This window comes from Bombus huntii, chromosome 14, assembly GCF_024542735.1.
Source record: "Bombus huntii isolate Logan2020A chromosome 14, iyBomHunt1.1, whole genome shotgun sequence".
NCBI lineage: Eukaryota > Metazoa > Arthropoda > Insecta > Hymenoptera > Apidae > Bombus > Bombus huntii.
Window position 1 is genome coordinate 5,286,860 of NC_066251.1, and position 18,702 is coordinate 5,305,561.

Here is an 18,702-nt window from a genome sequence, read left to right on the forward strand (position 1 = left end):
CTCCACTAGAAAAGAGCCACTGTATTTGTATTAGTATGTTGTATGATTATCGTTTTACAGAATTATTTATTGAAAATGTATTTTTGAACATTTTTAATTCCTCTAATGATTTTTTCATGATGTAAATTAATGTAAAGTACTAGGAACGAAACTAGGAAAAAGAAAGTTTATGATATATAACTGTATACGAAGAAAAGATTTGACATTTCGTGGTTACGAACATTAGTAAGCTTCTTTATAATCAAAAAATTAAAGAAACGGGCATGGAAAATACCTCGAATAAGGTATTACTTATAATTCTTTATTAATAAAATGCTGTGGAGATTATTGATTGTGTAAAATTATATTTTATAGGAAGAACAGAATAATCAGAATGATTCAGACTCTGAGGTAGATGAGGTAGAACCTAGACTCAAATACGTCAGAGTACGAAATGATTTAGAACATATATTACAAAATGATGCAGCTAGTTGCATTGCAGTACATCCTAAGGTGTGAAATATAATTAATACTACTTGTAAAAATTATATGATAAAAATAATGTTATGTTATGAAGGTTAAGCATAGTAGAATGTATACATTATATAGTCGAAATTCTAAATCTTGGTTAATTTTTTGCATGACATACTACTATCGCTACATTAATGCTTATTACAGTAATTTAATCTTTGTTTAGTTCCTATGTCTGGGTTCACACTGGGGTATGATACATCTTTTAGATCATCAAGGAAATAATATACAGTCTAAAAGTTTACAAGCACATACAGTTGCTGTCAATCAGATTTCTATAGACCATAATGGAGATTTCATTGCATCCTGTAGTGATGATGGAAAAGTTTTTATATATGGTCTTTACAGCACAGAGAATAATCATAATATGAGCATGGGTAGATTAGTTAAAAGTATAGCTATAGATCCAAATTATTATAAAAGTTGTAGCGGAAGAAGATTTATTACAGGTGGTTATTTTGTTTTATATATTTAATTCTTAAATACATTTAAAAATTAGCTTCTCAGAGATGAAAATTATTTCTAGGGGATGATAAATTGGTTTTGTATGAAAAAACATTTTTATCCAGAATGAAACTAACTGTATTGTGCGATGCGGAAGGAGGAGTAAGATCAATTGCATGGATTGGACATTTTGTGGCTTGGGCATCTGATACTGGTGTCAGAATCTATGATTTAAATGCCAAATGTTCATTAGGTCTCATTAAGTGGACTAGATCTACTGAGTAAGTAGGAAAATGGTATGCAAAATTTTTATATGTTATTGAGGCTAAATTAATTCTTAATCATATTCTATACAGTGCATTGCCAGAACATTACAGATGTAATCTTCGATGGTCAGATGATAGAACATTATTAATTGGTTGGGTTGACATAGTGCGAATTTGTCAAATTAGAAAGAGGTCGATACAGGAAATGGTTAATAGAGACCTACCGGAATTTGTGGTAGATCCAGGTATACATTTTATATGTAATAAAAAAGATATTATTAATTATATAAGAAATGGTAGATAATAATGATAAAACTTCAATTTTAGTTTCAACTTTCCAAGTGGATTTTTATATTTCCGGTATTGCACCTTTAGAAAATCAGTTAGTATTACTAGGTTGCTTGAAAGAATTGGATGAAGATGGAAAGAGTCAGAGGCCCACATTACATGTTGTTGAACCAAAGTATCATGATTTTACTCTTGTGTGTGCAAATTCGCTTACACTTCGTGGTTATAAAGAATACAGTTGTAATGATTATCATTTAGACTGTTTGAAAGAGGAAAACAGGTATTTAGTTCAATTCTACTAAATTTATTATATCAAAACTAATCTTATTTTTATATGATTATTTTTAGGTTTTTTATTGTCAGTCCAAAAGATATTGTTGTAGCTAGTTTATATGATGCGGATGACAGAATTGAGTGGCTATTGAGTCATGGAAAATTTGAACAAGCATTAGAGGCAGTAACATTAGATAATGGCAAAGATTGTAAGAAGTACACTTTTGTTTATGTTGGCCGTATATACTTAGATCATTTGTTAGCTTGTGGAAAATATGATGAAGCAGGAAAACTCTGCTCTAAAATTTTAGGAAAGGATAAAAAATTGTGGGAGGAAGAAGTTAGTATCATTTTTTCCTTTACAATGTCCCAGTTTCATTCATAGTTCCATTGAGTAATACTATTTCATTGCAGGTATATAAATTTGCAAGAGTTCACCAACTGAGGTCTATTTCTTCTTATCTTCCAAGAGGCGATGTCACGTTAGATCCATTGATTTACGAAATGGTTCTTTATGAATATTTGAAAATGGATCCTGATGGATTTCTTCAACTAGTCAAAGAATGGTCTCCTAAATTATATAAAGTTGCAGCTGTTGTAAATGGTGTTTTGGAACATCTTATCGTTGATAATCAACGACAAAATGTACTGTTAGAAGCTTTAGCTATTCTATATATTCATGATGAAAAATACGACAAAGCGTTAGCCATGTATTTAAAATTGAGACATAAAGATGTATTTCAGCTTATTAAAAAATACCATCTGTATAATACCGTTTACGACATGATAGAAGGTTTAATGGATTTAGATGCGGAACGTGCTATACAATTTTTTTTAGAAAAGGATGCAGTACCATCTGATATCGTTGTACAAAAATTGCAGCATAATCACCGATATTTATACTTGGTAAGATATAAAAAAACAGATGTGAAATAAATATAATAATTTCTCTTTCATAATAACTATATTTCAAAGATGACTTATAACAGTATTTAGATGAATTAAATAAAAAAGATACAGAAGATAAATATCATGGATTGTTAGTCCAGCTTTATGCTAATTATTCAAGAGATAAATTGTTACCTCTTCTACGCCGTTCTAATAATTATCCAATACAACAAGCACTAGATATCTGTAGTCAGCGAAAATTTTATCCAGAAATGGTATATCTACTTGGTAGAATTGGAAACACTTCTGAAGCTTTAGCACTTATGACTAGAGAATTAAACGATATGCAGAGTGCGATCGCATTTTGTCAAGAACACGATGACGAGGAACTGTGGAATGATTTGATTATTTATTCTTTGGATAAGCCCAGTAAGTAATAATGAAGTGCTAATATTTTTAATATTTCATAAAATTATTATTAAATAATAAAATTATATTTCTTTAATGAGACTAAATTAATTTGTTTCTTTCAGAGGCTATTACATTTTTGTTGCAAAAAATAGGCACATATGTTGATCCTAGACTTATGGTACAAAGAATAGAACCGTCTTTAGAAATTCCTGGTTTAAAGAAAGCTTTAGTTAAGATGATGTGTGACTACAATCTCCAAGTGTCAGTACAAGAAGGATGTAGAAAAATGTTATCCAATGATTATTTCAATTTACATGAAAGGCTAGTTAAATGTTATCAAAAAGGGATATTTATAGATGGTTAGTATTAAATAATTGTAATTCTAAAACGATTGCAAAAATTTCATTTATGTTAATGATTATGGTCACATTCTTTAGATGACCAAATGTGTGGAGCTTGCCATAGGAAAATAATTGTAAGAGGTATCTATTAAAATAATATGAATTATTCAAATATATTATTAGTATTACTTTAATTTCAATATATTATTCATTACAGAACCAAGGAATTTAGTTGTATTTTATTGTAAACATTCGTTTCATGAAGATTGTCTACCAAATTTCGAGGTAGTGGTAAGTATTTTACTTTTAGTAAATAATTTAAGTAATTTAGAAAGTTTCTCAATTTTTTTATGTTTCAATCTTATTTTTTAGGAAAATTGTGTTATATGTAACTCGCAAAAAGATATATCTCCTAGCAGAAAATGATACAGGTAAACTTTAATGTTAATAGAAAATATTCTTCATAAATTCAAATATAATCTGTAACTATGTGTTTTATTATTTTAGCTTTTGTAATATTTGATCAATAGTAGCACATTTAGTACATATTTTGAATACTTTAAGACATCCAGGACATATCGAATAAGACTGAAAATTAAAGAATTATATGATTGTTTTATAAATATAATACCGATATAAAATTGTATTATAAATACATATAAAATTTACTTTATGATCTCCACAAACTTGAATAATAGCTTGACATTGATCACAAGTTCTCTTTAATTGCGGTAAGATATCAGGCATAGAATTTATTGGAGTAGATACATCAAATTTTTCTTGATTATCAGGTACAGTATTATTTGAATCTTCCGAGCAGATAGATTTTGTAAAGCCGTCAGAACTCTGAAATTAATTGTTTATTTTAATAATGAGCTTGTCTTCGTTATATAATTCAAAGTATTTGCCTTCATCTCATGACATTCCTCTGTAAAAGATGTGGAAGAAAATTTCTTCAATGTGGTATAATCTATATAAAATCCACAGATACCGCAAAATGTATCCAACTTTTTTTCTGCTAGCTGTGATGTTACACTACTATCATAATCTTCTTTCAATGTACTGGTCTCCCAGGTCATTGGATTCTTTGCAAACGCTTTAAAATGTTGTATTGTAAAGTCTATCACGTTTTCAGGTTTTACTGTGGAGACCAGTAATTTATAAATAATATTAATACATTATCGTAAAATATTGTGCATTTGACCTGTTTGAGAAGTATTGGTACAATGTTTCCCCAGTTGAAAAGATGATTACCAACTAATAGTGTTTGAACGTAATCTGCGATCAATTGCTTTACTTCTGGATGGTCAGCTAGATATTCTGTTTGTTCAGCAATTTTGGAAAACTATTGATGGTGTAAAATATGCATTTTATTTTGATATTGATTATTCCACAGGAAAAATACTTAATATTTTACTATCTTACTTTCATATCTAAATATTTAGAAAACATTTCAATATCTTCTATCCAGCATTCTCTGAGAGGCGTTTCCATTCTTATTGTTTTACTTCGGACATCTGGATCAGTTAATGGATTAATTTTTAATACATATGGCACATCCAACCAATTATGTCGGAGTATTCTTGCTTTCGGAGTTAAATAAGTTCTTATAGTATGAATAGTTCCATCTTCTTTGCATATTTTACGTTCGATCGTATAAACATCTAAATAATGTCCATCTAATTCCATACGTTCAGCAGGAATACATATCTAATAGAGAAAGTATTTCGTTATTTATTTTAAATTCATCGGTACTCGTTCATATTCTCTTACATAGTTGGATTCAGCAAGATCTCCATCAATGGAAATGCTTTCAAAAGTTAATGTTCCCTCATAATTTATAAGCGCCAAATATCGCATAAGTAATATATTTACTCCTTCACTTATTAGATTGCTGTTAGTGCAAAAGGATAAATCTTTAGTTTCAGTAGATTTATCACACAGACAAGTGCGTGTCAATTTTACAGAGTAACAATTCTCTTCAATGCCTATAAAAATTGTTTTTTCATGCAGTCCATCTTCGTATACGAATCTGCAATATTATATAACATTAATATTATTATAGAAACACAGGTTTATTAAAATTAACCAACTCTGTCCTTTTTTCTTCTAGGCAGTGGAATTTCGACGTTGCCGAACTAATAATTTTTGACCCACCGAAATGACCATCAATAGACATCGAAGATTGCACATGCACTAAAAATTCCCGAGCCTTGGGCCCGATGGATTCTACCAAAATACAATAACCGCCTATTGGTTCCGTCTCCTTCATAGGTTCATTTTTTAAAGAAATTATTAAGGTCTCCCGGAAACATAAATCTGCTTGATTTACATCGTCTGAAGTACAAAAAGAAAGAAGCTGAGTATTTAGAACAGCATAATATTTTTTTCAAAAAAGAATTTACAGTCTAATAGTGAAAACGACATAGCTTATAAGTATCAAAAAAATTACATTCCAAATACAATTCATTTCACCAGCAGCGAATAAATTTACCAACTTGTACATTAGATATTATTCTATATTATATTTTATTATGTACCGTTTTTTATGGACGTTTATTTGTTTTATTTATGGAATATCTTTATTCGTTGTTGGAGAAATTTAGTTAGAGCGAATTATTTTAATAGGATATGGGGTGCAAACATTTTATTATTGTGAAAAATTTTTAACGGGTTCATTATTAATATTTACTTGTTTTGTTCAAAATTGATCGATCGTAAATTCATAATTTATTGTACATACTAACGTATAGATTACGATTTCAGAATGAAATTATTTTACAATAAAACGTAGGGACATTATGATTTATGCTTTAATATGTACAGTAAGAAATTTGTCAAATTGTTACGATATATAATATTCTGTATTTTGTACAACAAGGTGCCATCATTGTATAAAATAATTTTGGTGTGTGTTCTGTGGTATTAAGAGATTTTATGAGTACACGATTTATCCATAATGTCACAGCTATACCTAAGATATTTTATCTAGGTCTCCATGTAAATATTGTGTCTAAGTTGCAGTGTAGAACAATAATAATGTGTAAAGTATAATTAATATATAAATTTTTTACGTCGCTTAAAAAGTTGTACGTGTCTGCGATAATTTGTCTACTTGTCTATTTATTAAAAGGAGGAAAAAGAAAATGGATTTACCAATTGAAAATTCAGGGATCCAATCTCGAATATCAAATAGTTTACATAAAATTTCTTCTGTATTCGACATGTTAACTTTTCAATTTCTTTTATTGAAAAAAAAAAGGGACAGAAGCAAGCTATTATCTTTTGTTTACATTTGGATTTGAAAGTAACTTCTCTATAAAGATATATTAAAGTTGTAGAAATCATATTATATCATTGCACTACGCGTTACTTTATTAAAAGGATTATGAAATGAAGATTAAACGAGGAGTACCAAAGAGATTGTTAGACATTCATATCTGTGAACTACCGAAAACATCCGACAGTAATTTACCTAAATTACCGCCAAATGCAAGATTTTATACCCGCTGGAAACGAAGCTTTCAGAAAATTTTTCTTGTTTCTGTGGATCATCCGTTAACACGAAATTTCTTACGCAGTCTAGCTGCGATTGCTTTTGAAAAGAGAAGACATGGACGTTCTTTAACATGGTGGGTAATACATCCCTGTAGTGACTTAAGGTAATTTCAATTTTTCAAACAGTTTTCTTAAAATTGTGATGAAATTCAATCGTAACGTGTATTTATATTTATGTAGATATTATTGGGACCTTCTAATGACATTTATATACCTGTACATGTTCATTATGGTACCATACATTTTGGCGTTTCAGAGAGTAGCTAAAAGTTCTAGTCCAGAAAGTTGGGATCCAGTGCATCCTGCATACATTACCTGCATATTTGATATTGTACTTAATTTTATAACAGGTTTCAAATCACAAGATGGTCATGAAATTTTTCTAGATCCAGTTTTAATAATCCGGTAATCCATTAAGATTCTCTTTTTATTATAATTAACGAAATACTAAAACTATTGTTTTTATATAGGCATTACGTGAAAGGATATTTTTTTATCGATTTTATATCGTCGGTTCCATACATTTGGTTTTATAAAGATCGTATTTTACCTCCTGGGCCCAATTCAAATTCTATTTTACTAATTCCTGAAATTTTGCCGCTTATAAAAATTGCACGTATTTATACATTGCGTTTTTACGTGCGACAAATTATTGCAGTAAGAAATAGTCATAAGAGTGAACAAAACTTTGCAGAGACAAAAAATATATATATATATATGTGTGTGTATTATCTAATTATTATGTTGATACATAAAGAGAAATATCTTTCAGAATTTTCCAATTTCTCACGCTGAAGAGAAATCCATCTGGTTAGCGTTTTTGGTACTGTTAATATTTCATTGGTGTAGCTGTATAACACACATCTTTCCATTTATTATTGCACATATAACTGGCGTTACTAAAGAGGTATAAATTCATTTTTAGTTTATGCTTACTTTAACTCTTCAATGACTGATTTATTGTAGAATTACAATCTATTGCAGAATTCAGATATGTTTTTGTTTACTACCGGATTGTACAAGAAATCCGACTTTGATATTTATCTGACCTATTATCACATAGGTATGAGCAATTTCTTTGCATCAAGTTTCATAGAGTTCCATTCCTTGGGTAAATCCGATACAATAATACGTTGTATCTTATTGTTGTTTGGAAAAGGATGTACAATATATTTTATGGGTAATCCTTTTTTTTTTGACATAATTAATTTTTAATTATGCATTGAGAACAAATGTCTAATCGTTTTTCATATTATAACAGTCATAGTTTTACAATTAGTTCAATCAGCTGCAGAACCAGAATTAAAATATCAACGAATTATGCATCAAGTGAAAGAATATATTCACGAAAAGAAACTTCCAGAGAATCTTAAGAAAAAGCTTATTGCTTATTATGAGTATCGTTTTCAGGGCAGTTATTTTAAAGAGAATGCTATATCTCGAACTTTATCAAGTTAATATACATACATATAGCTTGTATTATAATTTGTATATAGCTTGTATTTCATTTGCTATTTGCATTTTCATATTTAGATCATTTGAATCAAGAAATCATGATCCACGGTAGCCGCGGATTAGTAGATATAGCGACCATTTTACATTCTTTACCACGCGGCATTATTGGAAATTTAATGGGTAAGATATAGAAAAAATATGTACATATGTATGTTTTTTTATTTGTGTGTTTATTTTGAAAGTTGTTTGGTTTTCTTTTTGATTATAATAATCTTTATAGGAATTTTAAAACCGGTTATTTATCTCAACGAAGATATCATATATAAAAGTAAAACTGACGGTGACTGTATGTTCTTTATAGTCAGTGGAACCGTTGCTCTTATTACATTCAATGGAAAAGAAGTATATAAAATTCAGTATTGACATAGATTATGAAAAGTCGTTTTTCTTCCATATGACAGATACAACTATTAATTTTTTTTGTAAGATATGTCACGAGAAGGATGGAGGCTATTTCGGTGAAGCAGCTTTAATATATCCCGATCGAAGAAGATTAGAAAGTGCAATTGCGTTAGAAGTATGTGAATTACTGCGCTTAGATCGCCGTGATTTCAAACGTATGTTTACTGTAACATCAACTTTTTATAAGAGATTGGAAAAGGTTGCTAAGGAAAGATATGAATTAATTACTAAATTAGGTATTAGTAGTAAAGATGTTAGTTTGGAACCAAATACGCCAAAACAAAGCAATGAAACTAGTCAGGAGAAAGAAGATATAAAAATTTAGGTTAATAATTAAGATAATAATATTGAGAGGAAATGACAATAAAGAAAATTGAAATATTAGATTAATCGTTTAAATATTTATACATTTTTGCTGTTTATTGTATTACATTTCATGTCATTTCAATATTAAAAAGAAATAAATGATGTAACGTTATCGCGAATTTACAAGTTGCATTTGCCCATATATTATACACAGTGTAGGGTACAACCTACTTCTTGTACATATGTCGAGTGTCAGTGTCAGTCGCAACTCGCATTCAGTTATATGCGTTCGACTTATCAGCTTTTTCCAGTTTTGCAAGTCGCGAAATTTTGGTACTTTAGCAGAAGTTACGCGATGTAATTAATTTAATTGTAATATTAAAACATATAGGTTATAATAAGTAAATTGTTTCTTAATTTTTATTTTTAATTAATTCATTCCGAATAATTGTAAAATAAGTAATTACAATTATCTGTCACTATCAGGTTATACTGTTGGTATTAATTTGTTGTACTTTACTTAATAATATCTGATTTTGTAATGATTATGTCTGATTATGTAATGCCGAAATGAAATCAATATTATTGAAATTAAACTTGTAATAAAATATTACGAGGTTAAATCTAAGAATTTGACGTGTTGTACACGTGGCCAAACACGTGTGTTATTTTACTTAATTGTTATTGTTAGCAATGTTATTTTAAATTATGTTGTTGTAATTTTAATATTTTAATTTCGTATTTTATTTAGAGCAACAAACATGGTCGAATTAAAATGGGAGGAGAAGTATGAATTCATCACCAGAAATTTAGCTGAGTGGCTTGGTGATGAGAAACTTAAAAGTATTCTCAAACAACGAGATTTGAAGCTTTATTGGGGTACTGCTACAACTGGTAAACCTCATATTGGCTACTTTACACCAATATCTAAAATAGCAGATTTCTTAAAATCTGGTGCAGAGGTTACTGTATTATTTGCTGATCTTCATGCGTATTTGGATAACATGAAAGCACCATGGGAACTTTTAGAACTTCGTACTCAATATTATGAAATAATAATCAAAGCTATGCTTAGGTCTATAGATGTACCTTTGGAAAAGTTGAAGTTTGTTAAGGGAACAGATTATCAGTTATCTAAGTAAGTAATCATATATAATTTGCTATGATCATGCTATATTAATCATTTTTTATTAATCAAATATATTGTAGGGAATATACATTAGATGTGTATCGTTTAAGTTCTGTTGTAACTGAGCATGATGCAAAAAAAGCAGGTGCTGAAGTAGTTAAACAAGTTGCAAACCCTTTGCTCTCTGGATTGTTGTATCCAGGTTTGCAAGCTTTAGATGAACATTATTTAGAAGTTGATGCTCAATTTGGTGGGTTAGATCAAAGAAAGATCTTCACCTTCTCAGAAAAGTATTTGCCATTGCTTGGATATGAAAAACGTATCCATTTAATGAATCCAATGAGTATGTATGCAATATAAAACCATTAAATATAACAACTTTAAGATTACTGTATACAGTATATGAAATTGTATTTTAGTCCCTGGCTTAGCAGGATCAAAAATGTCTTCTTCTGAAGAAGATTCAAAGATTGATTTGTTGGATAATGCTGCAGCTATTAAAAAGAAATTAAAAAAAGCATTTTGTGAACCTGGTAATGTGAATGACAATGGAGTTCTTTCATTTGCTAAACATGTAATATACCCTTTATTAAAAGAAGGAGAAACCTTTAATATACAAAGGACAGCTGAATTTGGTTTGTGTTACTTTTATTATTCTAGGAATTTTTAGTAAATTTATTGTAATATAAATTTTATTATTTTTAGGTGGAGATATATCATTTGATACATTTGAGGATCTAGAGAATGCCTTTGCTAAAGAAGAAATACATCCTGGAGATTTGAAAAGTGCGGTTGAGGTTTATATTAATAGACTTTTAGATCCAATTAGGAAAGAATTTGAAGCAGATCCAAAATTAAAAAGTTTGTTGAGTAAAGCATATCCTCCACAAAAACCAAGTAATACTTTTTATATGAAATATGAACATTAAGCAAATTATAAATTTATATAATATTATAATATTTATATCAAACATCTAGAGGTGGTAGAGGAATTAACACCAGCTCGGTTAGACATCAGAGTTGGAAAAATAGTTGAAGTATCAAAACATCCTGATGCTGATTCACTTTATATAGAAAAAATTGATATTGGAGAAGCTAGTGGACCTCGTACAATAATCAGTGGACTTGTAAATTATGTACCCATAGAAGAGATGCAAGACAGAATGGTAGTTATCCTTGCAAACTTGAAACCAGCAAATTTAAGAGGTGTCCAATCTCATGGAATGGTTTTATGTGCTTCTGTGTATGTTTCAGTTAAATCAATAAATTTCTTTTATTACATAAGTAATTTCTCTAAACATAATTTAATATGTAGGGATGAACCAGTAAGGCGAGTTGAACCATTGAGACCTCCACTTGATAGTAAACCAGGTGAAAAAGTCATTGTTGATGGATACGAAGATGGATCGCCAGACGATGTACTTAATCCAAAGAAAAAAGTATGGGAAAAATTACAGGTACGTTTATTATTTTTTATTTAATAAAGTAAAAAGGATTATATATTTTTAAATTACCAGAATTTAATTCTTTATACAGGTTGATCTTGTAGTAAATGGTAGTGGAGAGGCATCTTGGAGTGGAAACGTTTTACTTACTGCCAGTGGTGGAAAACTTACAGCTGACAGTCTTAAAAATGTAGCGATTAAATAATAATACTTCAGATGTCTAGGTATACATGCATTTTTATTTTCTACTTGTGCAAAAATAGATTGAATCTCGATTTGATCGAGAAGTGCTTTATATTTAAAACTGCCATTTTTACTTCGTTTAACTGTTTGCATTACTATTTTATATTTTTGAAATGTAAGTATACAATACAAAAATAGATAAAAAGTGCATCCGTGTAAGGGATTTGATATATTAGATGCTGCTCATTATATCCTTGTTATATTTCTCAATAAAATATATAAGGCATATCGAAATTAAAGTAGATTGATTTCTAAATTTACTTATGTAGTAGTTGATGAAATATTCGGTATTGTATCTCTGTCATTATAATTCGTTCGTACACAAGGAGATCGTGGTCTTAGATCATGGAAATTCTGTGCCCTTAATTGTGAAACATTGCACGATTTCGATTTTCGTTCTTTCTTCTTGTAGATTAACCAAGATGTAGCTGGGCACAATGCTAATTCCTTTCTTAGTGAACTACTACTACAACCATATAATAAAGGATTTATTGCTGCATTAAGCAGTATTAAATATCTACTAATATACCTATAAAAATTTATACGTATATTATACGCTACACTGAAGGAATATTTTATTAATGAAATGGTTTTGAAATAATTACCATAATGGGTACATAGATTCTGCTTGTCCTGTTTTAGGCGTTTCTTCCAATAACTGTGCCCTTTGAATTATTAACACAGTAAATGGTACACGGCATACAATGAATGCTAGAACTATTAATGCCAGTACTCGTGCTACTCTTCTTTTATATTTTACTACAATAGGATACTTACTTCTCAGAGCTTGTGATTCATAGCGATCTAACTAGAAATAGAAAATAAAATATGGAGTTTTATCTATATTTTTATATTACATGTAAGGAAGATTAAATATTTATTATTTAAATACTTTTATAAGAATGGCTGAGTAACATATTGCCATAATAGCCAATGGTGCCCAAACGCTTAAACTGGCAAAGATATGCCAATAGGGGTAGACAAGCACAGTGTCTTCAGTACAATACGTTTCTAAATAATTTTTCCATTGTCTTTCGTAGTAATGTCGAAAATAGATTAAAGGGATAGCAACAGATATTCCACAAATCCAAGTAGAGAAAAGTAAAATATGCATCATCCTTCAATAAAGAAATATAAAAATGTATACAATTTCTCGTATAAGTTTTTGATATTATTAGTACTTTGTTTTATCACCTTCTTGATAATTTTCCCGAGCAATTAAGAACAATAGCCGAAACGCGATCATAACTGATTGCACTCAAGTTAAAAACTGCAACTAATGTTAAAGCATGCACTAATGCCCCATCCGTTCGACAGCCAATATCTCCCAAAATATAATTTTGGAACAGATCAATGCAAAGAAACATCCACGGACAAATCAAACACGTACCAAAATCTGCGATACACATGTTCACAATCAAGAGATTTGTTGTAGTGCGTAATGATCTTTTTTTGAGCACCACATAAATTAATCCACCATTAGCTAAGGACCCAATGATGATAATTGGTAAAACACTGATGATTTTTCCGATTAATTCCAATGTAGGTCGTATTTCCCAAATTTCTGAAGGAAACGTATGCTTACTAGTGTCGACATTTTCCCACTAAGAATTTATATATTTATCAATTACACTGATAGTGAATATAATAACAGGATGATTTTTTAAACACAAAATCATACTTCCGACTTGGTAGTTATAAACTCGTAGATATTCTTCATATGATAATTCCACTGTATGTCTAATATGCAAGTCTTATTCAACAGATGTAAAAAATCCATGTCCTTTAATATACTAAGGTATAAGAACTATATGAATTCTAATAAGGTACTGAGGGTTTAATCATAATCCCAAGAGCTTAATCTAAATGCAACAGATGGTACATTAACATTAAGAGCAAGCTTGTTTATTTAGCTCTTTAGTAAGATCCAAAATATGTCATGTTGGTTCAAACTAATTTCCGATAAATTCTAATGTTTAAAAGAATATTTTCTTTTTATGAAAAATAATGACTATTTATCGCCTGATCCATATTTCGATTTATAATCGTATTTTATTTGCTTGCGAAGATGTACATATAAGTACACGCGAATTTTATATAAATATCTCTATAATGATGTGTGATAGATTTTTTATGTATATAAATTAGTTCATCTTTTTGCTTATTTACAAGCATATAAATTTGGCACACTTAAATAAAGATATCTCGTACAACATTTTATGTAATTGCATAACAATATATAATATAATGAAGAACATTGTATTATATATTTCTTATTATACTTTCTATTATATAGTTTGTACTTGATAGATTATTTTCTAGTCAGTCATATCTAGAATTATCTAGATAAACGTTACGATTCTTAACTTCTTTATAGAAAAAATACATAAAAGTAGGCTAGTACGATTTAATTGTGCAAATAATTCTACTTAATTTTCGATAGTAAAAGAATAAAAGTAATTGAAATTATTAATCTTTACATAAGATATTTTTACAAATACATTTATATTTCTTGTTACAAATTTTAACATCATTGGAACTTAAATTAATTCTAAAATTAATCTTTGATCTTCTCTTTCCCTTTCTCTTATCAGATTTTTATTTTATAGTTAAAATAAAGTAATATTTTTTAACCTTTTTATTATATGTTTTCTTATATAGCTAATAAATAACAACGAAAATAAAAATTAAGAAAGATCTGAAGTATTGAACACAACTAATAATGGAACTGAATTGTTAAAATATATCAAATTAAATATAGATTTTTTTTGCTTTAATATATTAAACAGGCATAATAAAACTAGTCTCTCATACAATCGTTATTCGTATTTAACAAGTTCTATCCACACAACACTATCAAGGATATACAAATTCATAGTATGTTATTTACAAAGGAATACTACCATATTTAGTCACAGCAGCAGTTCATATTAGAATGTCATTTGTTCATAAAAATTAAAATTTTATAATATTCAATGCATGAATACAAATTTTTCGGATATTCTTTGAACACTACAGAAAATAGGTATTTATCCGTCATTATCCTTTTTTTGCTATATTGAACAATGTTAAACTACAATTTTTGTAACGAACATCTGACTAGCTTTTGTAGTCTCATTCTGTGTCATCTGCTTCTGATGATTGCGCAACGGGTAACGGTGACGGAATAACTAGTTCATCATCCTCAACCTCTTCTTCTGCAAGTAAAAAATCTTCTCCTTCGTGAATTTCTTCTTCTCTTACCGGCTCCGGTGGAGCTATCACATCTTGACCATGTTGTTTCAAATGATCTTTCAATGCAAATGCTCTACCATAGGATGCACCACAAATATAACAACTGAATTTTAGATTATTGTCTTTTTTGTGAGTTTGTATATGAGCACGCGCGGCGTACAAGGAAGCAAATGGGCGGGAACACTCAGTACATCGAAATGGTTTAGTGTGGCTGTTTTTGTGTCCTGCTAATTGAACACGTGTTTTGAAAGTTTTTGGGCAATAAGGGCACGTGTAAGCACGTTCTTCCCCGTGTGTAAGTAAATGATGATTATACACAGAAGAAGCTTTAAATCTTTTACCACAATGTTGGCATCCATATGGTCTGACACCAGTGTGAGTTCTCATGTGTAAAGTCAGACAATAAGAAACACGAAAAGTTTTACCGCAAACCTAAGAAATAATAAAGTATTTGTATAGTACTATAATAGAAATCACAATATCTTAATTATATTACTTATACTATGCTTACTTCACACGCGTGTGGCTTTTCTCCGGTATGAATACGTTCGTGTTTCACTTTCTCGTGAGGTCTCGTAAATCTTCGACCACAATGTTGACACTGATAAGGCTTTTGACTTTCTGCGGGTTCGGCAGTTGTAGCTGTTTCAGTAGTAGGTGGTGTTGGCGAATGTGGTTGACTTAGTTCTGTATGTACTGCGGCATGCATTGCTAAGCTATCAGCAGAATCGAATTTTCTATTGCATACAGTACAAGTTACAGAGTCACCAGAATGTAATGCCATGTGTGCTTCTTTGTATGATTCCGCTAACGTTTTACCTATGAACAATTAACAGTTGACTAAATGCAAATGTGTTTTAAGATGAAAAAACCAATTACATTCTTAAACTAAATATTCAAAATATTACCACACTCGGGACACGTAAATGTTGCACTAGGTGTTCCTTCAGGTGCATCAACATGCCTTGCTCTGACCGGCGCGTGCATTCGAGAATGCAAGCGCAAGCTTTTGTGCGAACAAAATTCTGTACCACAAGTTTCGCATATGAAAGTTTTTTGATTTGGATCAGGTTCACCTTCGTGTACCTTTGCATGTAGTTGTAATGCTTTCGGTGTCGCGAAAGTTTGGTCACAACTATCGCAACGATTATTGCCGTGAAGACATGCATGCACTCGGAAGTTTCCTAATTTGGAGAACTGCTGAAGGCACTGATTACATCTGTACATTCTCATTGGTGTTGCAGCTAATCTTTTTTCTCGTACCTATAATCAATATATATATATATATACCAAAGAATATAAACATTTTTTTATAATATAAAAAGAAATAGATGTTTGTCATACTTTCACTCCTTCTACATTGGAAAAGAACTTTTCAATCATTGGTGCTTTAGTAGATTGAAGTGATGTTTGTGCTGGAGTTCTATCCCAGAATCTTTCTATTTGTACTACTTTTCTTGTATATAATCTTCCTTCACTGTCTACGCACTCTTCTGTACGCAGAGTATTCATACTCTGTCTTTGTCTAGTATTGATTACATTTCCTGATTCTGAATGTAAGGTGTTAGTTGCAGGTACTGTAGGTATATCATCTAACTGATCAGCTATTTCAAGTAATACTTCTTGTCCATCATGAAATTGTTTTATATGTTCCACAACAGAATTAAAGCTCATATCACAACTAGTACAACTATAAACTGCTTCTGGTTCTATCTATAATAATGAAATATTCTCTCTATTATACAATTTATTTATTTGTATACATGCTAATAAATAACGCCTTCCTTGTTTATACCTCACAAAGTTCTTGTTTAACATGTAGAAGCCCATCTTCATCTAATTCACCTACATCATTTATATGATCCATATTTATCAGAGCGCCAGTTTCTCCATCTAAAAGTTCTGACCCATCAGGTAAAATAGTAATTACATTTTTATTTCTGTTTTTATCATCTGTCTCTGAAGTGGTTGAAATTGTTACTAGTTGATCCTGGGATAAAGATTTCTCTTCTGCTTTGCTTGTGATATTAGGAACTTTTTCTGTAATCTTAAATTCCAGAGAATTTTGCTCCATTTGTGTCTCTTCAGTTTCCATCTTTTCTACGACTTTAATATCTCCTGATATTTTTATTAGAAACAATAATCAAATAAATATAATTAACATAGATTAAATTAAAATTTCTACACACCATTTTCATCAACTTGTATAGTTTGAGGTCCTCCAACTATCATAATTCCACTATCATTTACAGTTGCTAGAAAACTTTGATCTATTCCTTCGACATTTGTGTCCTAAAATTAAAATTATTAAGCAAACACTAAAATACATATAGTTATAAAAAACGTTTTACTTGGTGCCAACCATTAGCACTTCTGTGTCTGGATGAGATTCTTGTTGAGTTTCTTCTTTAGGCTCGTACTTTGATTCAGATGATGCCTCTGATTCAACGCTTTGTCCACATCGATCCAAATGTTGAATGAGTGCCATTACTGAGTCAGATCGCTGCGAACAACTAGGACAGTATAGGTTGTCCGTCATGCTTAATAAATGGTACTTTAATGACTGTGGATTGTTAAATGTTTCACCACAGCACATCGGGCAAATGAGATTCAACGAGCCCATTATTTTTATCGTTTTACTGCCGACTTCGTAGAGGGTCTTTGTTGACCTTAACCTGGCCCTCTACTCCTTTTACAAACTTAACTGGTTCTTTTTTCGTTCGCCTATCCCTATCCTTAATTAAAAAATAAAGCCGGCTTCTCGTTAAGAACCTAACCTGACGATGAATCACAAAAATCAGTAAAATCTCTTAATTGTGTCCAGATACAGAATAATGTCATGATGTTTCTTCAGGAGACTTGATTTCTCATAGGATGTTTACTCAAGTATGATCAATTATATTACATAAAAATAAACAGCATCTCTTTCTTATAATAACAGCGATAACAAAACTCATTAGAGACGAACTTCAGCGCAAACAAATGCCGCACACAACAATCATGAAGTTAGGGATGTGATAAGTGAATCGCGAAGTCGGCCATTACATGCGAGTTTCGGTATAGAACTATCGAAGTCAAATTCAAGCTTTATCATATACAACATAATAATTGTCTTACTGTAACACGAATTATCATAATATCGTTGTATTTCCTATTTTGAGAATGTCAGACCATTTGCAATTGTAGACATACGTTAGAACAATTGAAAACTGTTGGTAATAAATTAGATGTTCAATTGACAAAAGGCGCGCGGTGTGTTCAAGTTCCGTTTGAACTTCATAATTACGAAACTTCCTGTAGCTTATTTTGTAATTTCTATTACCACTAAAAATTAAGTTTTGCAATATTTTCATTATAGTATATAAATTGATCGTAATCTATATTACTCATGTGCAAAATGCAAAATTTGTAGCATAGATAATTTTATGAATACTGGAGGATTGTAAAAG

The 18,702-nt window shown here is 30.2% G+C and overlaps 6 protein-coding genes across 10 annotated transcripts; 2 read left to right on the forward strand and 4 right to left on the reverse strand.

Moving 5' to 3' along the window:
* Positions 1-135: 135 nt before the first annotated feature.
* LOC126872968 (vacuolar protein sorting-associated protein 41 homolog) lies at positions 136-6,507 on the forward strand. 3 transcript variants are annotated; one of them, XR_007692272.1, is made up of 15 exons: positions 136-284; positions 355-492; positions 677-959; positions 1,037-1,235; positions 1,311-1,465; positions 1,548-1,788; positions 1,857-2,121; positions 2,196-2,687; positions 2,771-3,098; positions 3,203-3,439; positions 3,518-3,562; positions 3,639-3,712; positions 3,794-3,852; positions 3,929-4,152; positions 5,535-6,507. XR_007692272.1 is itself a non-coding variant. In XM_050633279.1 (14 exons), exons 1-13 carry the CDS (start codon positions 264-266, stop codon positions 3,845-3,847), a joined length of 2,532 nt encoding a protein of 843 aa, XP_050489236.1. In that variant the 5' UTR covers positions 136-263; the 3' UTR covers positions 3,848-3,852; positions 5,535-6,507. The 3 variants fall into 3 exon arrangements, 2 of the variants coding, with proteins under 2 accessions (XP_050489236.1, XP_050489237.1); XM_050633279.1 differs by lacking the exon at positions 3,929-4,152; XM_050633280.1 differs by lacking the exons at positions 136-284; positions 3,929-4,152 and having other exon boundaries at positions 353-492; positions 720-959.
* LOC126873403 (uncharacterized) lies at positions 3,920-4,500 on the reverse strand. The gene is made up of 3 exons (XM_050634245.1): positions 4,284-4,500; positions 4,091-4,230; positions 3,920-4,009 (listed from the first exon to the last, which is right to left on the reverse strand). Exons 1-3 carry the CDS (start codon positions 4,498-4,500, stop codon positions 3,920-3,922), a joined length of 447 nt encoding a protein of 148 aa, XP_050490202.1.
* On the reverse strand, positions 4,161-6,647 carry LOC126873404 (ciliogenesis-associated TTC17-interacting protein-like). The gene is made up of 5 exons (XM_050634246.1): positions 6,578-6,647; positions 5,515-5,758; positions 5,158-5,453; positions 4,847-5,100; positions 4,161-4,766 (listed from the first exon to the last, which is right to left on the reverse strand). Exons 1-5 carry the CDS (start codon positions 6,645-6,647, stop codon positions 4,560-4,562), a joined length of 1,071 nt encoding a protein of 356 aa, XP_050490203.1. The 3' UTR covers positions 4,161-4,559.
* Positions 6,648-6,813: 166 nt separating this feature from the next.
* LOC126872978 (tyrosine--tRNA ligase, cytoplasmic) lies at positions 6,814-12,003 on the forward strand. Of its 2 annotated transcripts, XM_050633313.1 has the most exons (16): positions 6,814-7,083; positions 7,160-7,384; positions 7,450-7,636; positions 7,752-7,886; positions 7,964-8,159; positions 8,241-8,432; positions 8,513-8,614; positions 8,715-8,836; positions 8,922-9,009; positions 9,935-10,340; positions 10,412-10,674; positions 10,751-10,966; positions 11,037-11,228; positions 11,310-11,574; positions 11,647-11,788; positions 11,868-12,003. In XM_050633313.1, exons 1-16 carry the CDS (start codon positions 6,815-6,817, stop codon positions 11,979-11,981), a joined length of 3,114 nt encoding a protein of 1,037 aa, XP_050489270.1. In that variant the 5' UTR covers position 6,814; the 3' UTR covers positions 11,982-12,003. The 2 variants fall into 2 exon arrangements, with proteins under 2 accessions (XP_050489270.1, XP_050489269.1); XM_050633312.1 differs by lacking the exons at positions 6,814-7,083; positions 7,160-7,384; positions 7,450-7,636; ... (4 more) ...; positions 8,715-8,836; positions 8,922-9,009 and adding an exon at positions 9,284-9,559 and having other exon boundaries at positions 9,954-10,340.
* Positions 12,004-12,274: 271 nt separating this feature from the next.
* LOC126872997 (tachykinin-like peptides receptor 86C) lies at positions 12,275-14,365 on the reverse strand. Its single transcript, XM_050633358.1, has 5 exons — positions 13,701-14,365; positions 13,214-13,623; positions 12,912-13,137; positions 12,625-12,827; positions 12,275-12,548 (listed from the first exon to the last, which is right to left on the reverse strand). Exons 1-5 carry the CDS (start codon positions 13,797-13,799, stop codon positions 12,281-12,283), a joined length of 1,206 nt encoding a protein of 401 aa, XP_050489315.1. The 5' UTR covers positions 13,800-14,365; the 3' UTR covers positions 12,275-12,280.
* A 140-nt stretch (positions 14,366-14,505) lies between these two features.
* Positions 14,506-18,326, reverse strand: LOC126872971 (zinc finger protein 135-like). Of its 2 annotated transcripts, none has more exons than XM_050633288.1 (7): positions 17,616-18,326; positions 17,443-17,545; positions 17,049-17,359; positions 16,598-16,966; positions 16,162-16,516; positions 15,765-16,072; positions 14,506-15,685 (listed from the first exon to the last, which is right to left on the reverse strand). In XM_050633288.1, the coding sequence occupies exons 1-7, from the start codon at positions 17,874-17,876 to the stop codon at positions 15,134-15,136; spliced, it is 2,259 nt and encodes a 752-aa protein (XP_050489245.1). In that variant the 5' UTR covers positions 17,877-18,326; the 3' UTR covers positions 14,506-15,133. The 2 variants fall into 2 exon arrangements, with proteins under 2 accessions (XP_050489245.1, XP_050489244.1); XM_050633287.1 differs by having other exon boundaries at positions 17,049-17,371.
* Positions 18,327-18,702: the final 376 nt, after the last annotated feature.

Excerpts from the sequence above, each read along its gene's own strand:
- LOC126873404 (XM_050634246.1), bottom strand. The coding sequence starts at position 6,647 with ATGTCGAATACAGAAGAAATTTTATGTAAACTATTTGATATTCGAGAT. Across the intron at positions 5,759-6,577 it reads GATCCCTGAATTTTCAATTG|ACGATGTAAATCAAGCAGAT; the intron begins GTAAATCCATTT and ends TTTGTACTTCAG. Across the intron at positions 5,101-5,157 it reads AGTACCGATGAATTTAAAAT|ATGGACATTATTTAGATGTT; the intron begins AAATAACGAAAT and ends GTATGGAATTAG.
- LOC126872997 (XM_050633358.1), bottom strand. The coding sequence starts at position 13,799 with ATGGATTTTTTACATCTGTTGAATAAGACTTGCATATTAGACATACAG. Across the intron at positions 13,138-13,213 it reads TCGGGAAAATTATCAAGAAG|GATGATGCATATTTTACTTT; the intron begins GTGATAAAACAA and ends TCTTTATTGAAG. Across the intron at positions 12,549-12,624 it reads GAATCTATGTACCCATTATG|GTATATTAGTAGATATTTAA; the intron begins GTAATTATTTCA and ends AAATTTTTATAG.
- LOC126872971 (XM_050633287.1), bottom strand. The coding sequence starts at position 17,876 with ATGGGCTCGTTGAATCTCATTTGCCCGATGTGCTGTGGTGAAACATTT. Across the intron at positions 17,546-17,615 it reads CAGACACAGAAGTGCTAATG|GACACAAATGTCGAAGGAAT; the intron begins GTTGGCACCAAG and ends TTTTAATTTTAG. Across the intron at positions 17,372-17,442 it reads TATACAAGTTGATGAAAATG|GAGATATTAAAGTCGTAGAA; the intron begins GTGTGTAGAAAT and ends TAAAAATATCAG.
- LOC126873403 (XM_050634245.1), bottom strand. The coding sequence starts at position 4,500 with ATGACCTGGGAGACCAGTACATTGAAAGAAGATTATGATAGTAGTGTA. Across the intron at positions 4,231-4,283 it reads GACAAGCTCATTATTAAAAT|ATTCAAATAATACTGTACCT; the intron begins AAACAATTAATT and ends TCTGCTCGGAAG. Across the intron at positions 4,010-4,090 it reads AAGTTTGTGGAGATCATAAA|TCTTATTCGATATGTCCTGG; the intron begins GTAAATTTTATA and ends TTTAATTTTCAG.
- LOC126872968 (XM_050633279.1), top strand. The coding sequence starts at position 264 with ATGGAAAATACCTCGAATAAG. Across the intron at positions 1,236-1,310 it reads AAGTGGACTAGATCTACTGA|TGCATTGCCAGAACATTACA; the intron begins GTAAGTAGGAAA and ends TATTCTATACAG. Across the intron at positions 3,440-3,517 it reads AAAAGGGATATTTATAGATG|ATGACCAAATGTGTGGAGCT; the intron begins GTTAGTATTAAA and ends CACATTCTTTAG.
- LOC126872978 (XM_050633313.1), top strand. The coding sequence starts at position 6,815 with ATGAAGATTAAACGAGGAGTACCAAAGAGATTGTTAGACATTCATATC. Across the intron at positions 7,887-7,963 it reads TAACTGGCGTTACTAAAGAG|AATTCAGATATGTTTTTGTT; the intron begins GTATAAATTCAT and ends AATCTATTGCAG. Across the intron at positions 8,615-8,714 it reads CATTATTGGAAATTTAATGG|GAATTTTAAAACCGGTTATT; the intron begins GTAAGATATAGA and ends TAATCTTTATAG.